An 8,106-nucleotide genomic window follows, 5' to 3' on the forward strand; every position below is an offset into this window, starting at 1 on the left:
GACAATTTTATACATCACATTACACAAACTAATCGGTCTATAATCAACAGGAGACTCACACTTTTTTTTTTTTGGGAATTAAAACAATATGAGTATGATTAATAGAACCTACATCACCATTATTATTCAACACATCAAGCACTTTATCAACTACATCCATCCCCACAATATTCCAAAATTTTTGGAAAAAAATTACAGACATACCGTCGGGCTCGGGAGCCTTCATTGGATGCATTTGAAATAATGTGGCACGCACTTCCTCAGCAGAAAAAGGAGCATTCAAGTTGGTACGTTAGCCATCACTCACAATAGGAACCACTTTCTCAATCACAGGGTCAGGCTCAATTTGACTATTTCCGGCAAAAAGGTCTTTGAAGTAATTCGCAAAGATTTCAGAAATCTGCTTTTCTTCATCAAAGGTGTTTCCGACTTCATCCTTGATTACTTTTATATTATGTCTTTCAACTCTTTGCTTCGCCTTCGTGTGAAAAAAACGTAGTGTTTTTATTACTATGCTTAAGCTATTCTTGCCTACTCCTTTGCTTCCAATAAATCTCTTCCCTCCGCTCAAGCTCATCTATTCTATCATCAATTGCTCTCATTTGGGCTATCACCTCCTCCGTTTGAACTTCCCCCATAAGTCTCTCCATTTGCGATTTGCAAGCCTGTAATTCCTTCACAAAATCACCAAAATTCTCTCTACTCCATGCACTCAACCTAGTAGAAGTGAAGGAAATCTTCGAACACAAATTGCCACCTCTTTCCCAAGCTTCTGAAACAATCTCAGCACAATTTTCATCACGGAGCCACATTTCTTCAAAACGATATAGCTTTCTTTTCTTTTTTTTCTTCGGGGTATTCAAGGCTTCTTTAATACACAAAAGAATAGGGAGATGGTTAGATTTTCGTTTTGTGAGATGTGATACAAACGAACCCGGAAAACGCTCCCTCCATTCTCGATTTGCAAAAAATCTATCCAACCGTTTTTGCACATTTTCCACACCACCTCTATTGTTTGACCAAGTAAAATCATGCCCAATGTAACCAAGATCTTCAAATTGGCAGTAAGAAACCGCCTCTCGAAGAATATCAGCATCATCATAATTGAAAGCTCTCCCCCCCGCCTTCTCGTTTGACTGGAGCATAAGGTTGAAATCACCCCCACACAACCATGGTCTCACGTTCTCGTCCCCCAATCTCTTTAGAAGCAGCCCCGTTTTGAACTTTAACTCATCTTCTGGAAACCCATAAATACCCGAAAATCTCCAATCCCCATGTTGAGAAGAATTTACTCCCACATCAATATGATTCTGAGAGTAAGAGCTCACTGTTACATCCACCGATTTTTGCCACATTAAAGCCAAACCCCCTTCCTTCTCCTTCCTTCCCCTTCACATTCAACTACAAAGGCACAATCAAATTTTAGATTTGCCAAGTTAAAGAGGCGATATCAGTAGCAAGACTAGGAATGGCGTCGTTTTAGATTTCTTTTAGGGAATTGAAGGCTGAAAAAATAATTTAGGGCTTACAGTGAGGTAGAAGTTGGCTATGGCTCAACACCTGTCAGACAGTTTATCAAGGGCCTCATTGATGATAAGTAGATTAGGTATGTACTATTATACCAATATACCATTGCATTGCTCCGTTTTTAAATACTTGCTCCATTTTTTCATACACAGAGTTTAAGGAGAAATTGGATAAAGAAATAAAATAATGTAATGGGGTAAGTGGAAGTTAAAAAATTCAAAAAAATAATTACGTTAATTTTTTGCCAATTTCAAGCTCAATTTTGATTTTTAAGGAATAAAAATAACCCCTAAAACCATGTGGCTAGATTTATATGTGGCTTTCCATACCATGTGGCAGGGGTTACTCGATCAAGGGTTATTTGAGGGGTTCGATCAAGAGTTACTCGATCAGGGGTTACTTAAAGGGTAACTCGGTCAGAGGTTACTCGATTAGGGGTTATTTGAGGGGTTACTCAAAGGGTAATCGGTTTGGGGTTATTTGAGGGGTTCGGTAAGGAGTTATTTGAAAGGTTCGGTCAGGGGTTACTCGATCTAGGGGCGAATCTACATTGGTGCACACTGGTGCACGTGCATCACTAGCCCAAAAAAGTTTTTGAAGTTTAATTTTTTTTTAAATAAAATAAAATAAAATGGACCCGTTATTATAAATAACCGGTCTCTTAGATGCTAGCAATATCACCCCCTGCGATGCTTTCTTTTTTAATTAAAAGAGAACGGTTAAACTAACAACCGATCTTTTTTTATTTTTATTATTATTATTTTTTTTGCTACTATTAAGAGTAATGGGTGTGTAGTTGTGTACTATTTGTTTATTAGTACATGCATGTTATTTGTAGTACTTTTGATATGTGAGATGGATTTTTTAAGTATTATTTGGGTTTTTTTTTTTGAAAGAAAGATAGTAAATATTACCGGAGTATATATTTGGTTGTAGTATGGAATTTTGTGTATGATTTTTGGATTGAAATCAATTTGGTTGTAATATAATTTGGTCGTATAATTTTGGATTGAAATCAATTATGAATTAGACCCGAAAAAAAAATATATATATATTTTCACATGTGATCTATGATTGATGGTGACTCACCATCTCAGAAATCCTGGATCCGCCACTGACTTGATCAGCGGTTATTTGAGGGGTTACTCGAAGGGTAACTCGGTCTGGGGTTATTTAAGGGATTCGATCAGGGGTTACTCTCGAAGGGTAACCCGGTCAGGGGTTATTTGAGGTGTTCGATCAGGGGTTACTTGAGGGGTTACTCGAAGGGTAACTAGGTCAGGGGTTATTTGAAGGGTTCGGTCTGGTGTTACTTCATCAGTGATTACTTGATAAATTACTCGGTTATGAGTAACTCGAGTAACCCCAACCACACAGAAAAATCCTCTTGTAAAAAAATTATTCTGATAAAAGAATTTCATAAAAATTTAGATGATTAAATAATTTGTAGAATACAAAGTATAAACACATCAAATACTTTCCTAAAAAAAACATCAAATACTCCGTATTATCTCAATATATGCGTAAAGTGTTTGAGAAGGCGTACAACATAATTAATTGCGGCGCCTTTTTGGTGCAACAGGCCACACCATGTGGCCTGCTGCCATGTCAGCCAAAATAACGGAGTGGACGCGCCAATAACGGGATTGAGACACACGCGCTGAACTAAATGAAACTATAAAAACACGCGCATAAATCCCTAAAACCTAAAACCCAGAAAAAGCAATTTATTGCGACGAACAATTATTCTTCCAAAAAGGCGATAAAAATGAGGAAAAATCGAGCTAAAAACTCAAACAATTATTCTTCTGAATCCAGAAATTCCAGAATAACAATGACAGAAGAATTCGAACAATTACCTGATTCACAAGAATCAATAGAGATCGAACAAATAGAAGATTCTTTGATGAATCTCGAAATCCAAACCAGTAATCAGGTATTGAATCTAGAAGATGAAAATCGATACAATGAAATTGAAGAATCTAATCAGGTATTGGATCTGGAAGATGAACACAGATACAAACAAATTGAAGTAATTGATGTCAACAACGACATACAAGGTAAAATCTACATTGTTTTTATCATTTAATAAGTAAAAAATTATGAATGAAGAAGTAACTCTACTAAATTCTGCAATGAATGAACCAGTTTATAATATAGTAAGGTTACAAGAACCCCTAAATAAAGTAGGGTTACATTTAACTCTACTTTAACAAGTAACGCATAGAATATAGTAGGGTTACAAGTAACATCGAAATAAAGTAGGGTTTACAAGTAACTCTACTTTAACAAGTAACCACTACAATATAGTAGGGTTAAATAAAGTAGGGTTTACAAGTAACTCTACTTTAACAAGTAACCACTACAATATAGTAGGGTTACAAGTAACACCTATAATAAATGTATAATAACTAACAACAACAACTAACCCCTATAATATACCCCTATAATATAATAGGATTACAAGTAACCCCTTGGATTACAAGTAACCCTAAAAAAAATTGTATACATTAATAACTAACAAGTAACTCTACTTGAAAAATCTTACAAGTAACCCAAGTGCAGTATAACAAGTAACACTAGATTAATTCATTAATTAACTAAAAACAAGTGATCCTGCAAAAAAAAAAACTTACAAGTAACCCTAGTGCTTTCTAACAAGTAACCCCTTATTATATACATGTAACCATTGGCTAACAAGTAATCCATGTATATTAACAAGTAACTCAGTAACCCTATTGCACTGTAACAAGTAATCCCAGATTATGTCATTAATAACTAACAACAAGTAACTCTACTTTAAAAAACTTACAAGTAACCCTAGTGCTTTCTAACAATTAACCCCTGATTATATAACATGTAACTATTGGATAACAAGTAATCCATGTATATTAACAAGTATAACCTATATATTATAACAAGTAACAAAAGTATCCCCTGCATATTTCCCCTGCATATTATAAATACTATGTATTGTGTCAATTTCCAGTTGTATATTCCTCATTTCAATTTACAATTTGCAGAAATAAATACATGTACTACAGAAATGAGTCATAGTACATTGACAGAAGAAAGTGGAAATCAAGCTGAACTACAAGTAGAGGATTTTGCAGGAAGTCTACTAGGTTTTACAGCCTCAACTTTGGATGAAATATATAAGCAATATAGGCTTCATGCTATGGTGGTAGGATTTAGTGTAAGACATTCAACAACAAGATACTTACAAGAAAAACACAGAGAAATCAAAGGAAAGGATTTTGTATGTTCTAAAGAAAGGTTCAGATGTGTACCAAAAGTTAAAATAACACCCCCTCCACCAAATGAAAAAAAAAAGAACTCATCAAGTACCTATTACTAGGACTGGTTGCAATGCATTCATTAGGACAAAAAAAACAAAGAAGGAATGTTTGTAGTTGAACAGCATGTTATAGCACATAACCATGAGTTGACAAGAAGTGTTTAGCAGCATTTACATAGATTAGAGAGAAAGATAACATAGGACAAGGAAAAAGTCATTGAAATAATGGAAGATAGTGGATTAAGAACAGCAGATGCATTTAGATTAATAAGTAATGAAGCTGGTGGAGAAGAACTTGTAGGACACACTATGACAGACCACTACAATTACATTTCAAGGAAGAAGATGAAAGAAATTCAAGGAGGTGATGCACAAACTGTAATAGATAGATTATACAAAAAGCAAGTAGAAGATGAAGATTTCTTTTTCAGGTAACTCCTAATTTTAATACCAATAACTAAACTCTTACTTTTAATACCATTAACTTCTTCTACTTTTAATACCAGTAATACCTATTACCAAAACAAGTAACTTCTGAATTTCTACTTTTAATACCAGTAACTCCTATTACCAAAACAAGTAACATCTGAATTTCTTTTTCAGATTTAAGTTAGGAGGTGGTGAAAACCAAAACAAACTGAATGCTATTTTTTGGAGAGATTCTGAAATGAAGGAAGATTTTCAAATTTATGGATCTGTTGTTGTGTTTGATACCACATATAGAACGAACAAATATAATCTTATTTGTGCACCTATTGTTGGTCTCAACAATCACTGGCTGAATGTAATGTTTGGCTGTACTTTTATTGCTGATGAGAAAATAGAAATTTTTAAGTGGGTGTTAGACACTTTTAAGAAGTCAATGGGTGGTAATGAACCTGCTTCAATATTTACAGATCAAGACTTGGCAATGTCTAAAGCAATTTAAAAGGTAATTTCTGAACTAGTCTATAATTTCAGTAAAATCAACTCTTTCAAGAATAAAAAAACACAAAAGAATTGTAACATTATAATATATTTACAATCTTGTAGGTCTTTCCTCACTCAAGACACAGATTATGTATTTGGCATCTTATAAAGAATGCTGTATCAAGGTTTAAAGCACTGAAAAGAGATACCTCACTCAAAGATGCATTCAACAAATGTCTTTAAGGATGTGTGACAGAGGAAGAATTTCAGGTAACCTTTATAACTATCTTCCTAATACAGGTAACACATATAATACAAGTAACCTCAATACAAGTAACCATATAATACAAGTAACCTCAATATAAACTATATAATACAAGTAACCATATAATACAACACATATAATACAATTAACCTAAATACAAGTAACCATATAATACAAGTAACAAGTAACTATTACATGTAACATAATACAAGTAACCATTACAAGTATGAGGTTACGTGTAATGGTTTTATGGTTACTTGTATGATGTTACATGTATAGTTTACAAGTGACCATTACTTATAAATTTATACAAGTGACCATTACTTTACTTTTGTTCTTAATTACTTGTATTCTTGACCAGTGACCATTACTTATAATTTTATATAAGTAACCATTACTTTACTTTTATTCTTAATTACTTGTATTCTTTATCATTACTTATAAATCTGAAATTACAGACATGCTGGGATTCAATGATTGCCAAATACAAACTTGAAAACAATAAATGGTTTAAAAGGTTGTATGGTTTGAGAGGAAAATGGTGTATAACATTAAGTAAAGACTTTTTTCTGCTGGTATACTATCATCACAAAGAAGTGAAAGTGCAAATAATGCAGTTGGGTTTAAGGCCAACAAAAACACAAGCCTGACAGATTTCTTCAAAATTTTCAATCAAACAGTGAAGAAGTAGAGAAAGAATGAGTTAGATGCTGATTTTAAATGTTCAAATTCCAACCCAACTTTAAGTATTCCTTTTATTGGATTACTTAAACATGCTTCAGAAGTATACACTCAAACCATTTTCAGATATTTTGAAACGGAATTCATGTACTCAATTGGGTGCATAACCTATCATCATGCTACTGTGGGAGATTTTTACTTTTATCAGGTGCAGATTAAGTATGATGAAAGTAGCAGACAAAAGGTTACATATAACAAAGCTGAAAATAAAATAGCATGTTCTTGCAAGAATTTTGAAGAAATTGGTTGGCTTTGTTATCATTGTATAAAGATCTTACATCATCATAATGTCACAAGAATTCCTAGCTTATACATTTCATCAAGATGGTCTAAAATGGCAAAAGCACATGTCTGGAAAAAGAAAGATGATGATGCAGTAGAAAAAGAATCTCAGTCAGACAAATTAATGCCTTGGCGTCACACAATGGCTAGAAGAAGCTACAACCTACTTATAAAATGTCAAGACCACAAAGAGACACGAAACTTGGTAGAAGCACATTTTAAAATGATACAAGAGAAAGGCAGATGAATTCAAAAAGGAATTGCAAAAGAACAAGGAGAAGGAAACCTCATCTGATCAACAAGAAGCTACAAGTAATCAACAACAAACTTCAACTGATCACTAGGAAGCATCACCAGATCCAGAAATCCCTACAATCATGGATCCAGAAAAAGCAAACACAAAAGGAAGAAGCAAAAGAATAAAAGGGCACTTTGAGAAAGGGAAAGAAAACAAAAGCAATGCAAGCAAAAGGAAATGCCAGAGAATTTGGAACATTAACTCCAATTCAAAACCCGAAGTTATTTTAGGTTTTGAATGATTGACTATATGTGAGTGATACATATTGTAATGCTAGATTACTAACCTACAGTAATTAGACTTATATTACATATTTTTAATATTTAAAATTTTGAATTAATTACTATAATATGGGTGATGCATACTGCAATCAGACTTATTTTTTTCATACATACTGCAATCAAACTATTTTTTTATAATACAAGTAACACTCGTTTTCAAGTAACCAGTAATTATCCAGGTAACCACTAATACAAGTAATCTACAAGTAACCACTACTAATACAAGTAACCAATACAAGAAATCAAATACAAATAACCAATACAAGTAACCAATAATATAAGTAATCCAAAACAAGTAACCAAGTAACCAATACAAGTAACCAAAAATACAAGTAACTTCTAATACAAGTAATCCAATATAAACAAGTAACCAAAAATACAAGTAACTACTAATACAAGTAACCACGTAACCAATACAAGTAACACCAGTAATACAAGTAATCAAATACAAGTAACCAATATAGCTAAGCTAATACTAGTAACAATTAATACAAGTAACACGAAT

At 33.2% G+C, this 8,106-nt stretch overlaps 2 protein-coding genes across 2 annotated transcripts; one reads left to right on the forward strand and one right to left on the reverse strand.

Annotated features, from left to right (window-relative positions):
* Window positions 1–521: 521 nt before the first annotated feature.
* Window positions 522–1,355, reverse strand: LOC145562950 (uncharacterized). The gene has a single exon (XM_081623365.1). It carries the CDS (start codon window positions 1,353–1,355, stop codon window positions 522–524), a length of 834 nt encoding a protein of 277 aa, XP_081479491.1.
* Window positions 1,356–5,050: 3,695 nt separating this feature from the next.
* On the forward strand, window positions 5,051–5,753 carry LOC145562951 (protein FAR1-RELATED SEQUENCE 5-like). The gene is made up of 2 exons (XM_081623366.1): window positions 5,051–5,256; window positions 5,429–5,753. The coding sequence occupies exons 1-2, from the start codon at window positions 5,051–5,053 to the stop codon at window positions 5,751–5,753; spliced, it is 531 nt and encodes a 176-aa protein (XP_081479492.1).
* The last annotated feature ends 2,353 nt before the right edge of the window (window positions 5,754–8,106 follow it).

Source organism: Chenopodium album, chromosome 10, assembly GCF_948465745.1.
Source record: "Chenopodium album chromosome 10, dcCheAlbu1.1, whole genome shotgun sequence".
Taxonomy (NCBI): Eukaryota; Viridiplantae; Streptophyta; class Magnoliopsida; order Caryophyllales; family Amaranthaceae; genus Chenopodium; species Chenopodium album.

What these genes read in the sequence shown, in the direction of transcription:
- LOC145562950 (XM_081623365.1), bottom strand. Translation starts at nt 1,355, where the DNA reads ATGTGGCAAAAATCGGTGGATGTAACAGTGAGCTCTTACTCTCAGAAT.
- LOC145562951 (XM_081623366.1), top strand. Translation starts at nt 5,051, where the DNA reads ATGGAAGATAGTGGATTAAGAACAGCAGATGCATTTAGATTAATAAGT. An exon ending in GATGAAGATTTCTTTTTCAG is followed by an intron (nt 5,257 to 5,428) that starts GTAACTCCTAAT and finishes TTTCTTTTTCAG; the next exon opens with ATTTAAGTTAGGAGGTGGTG.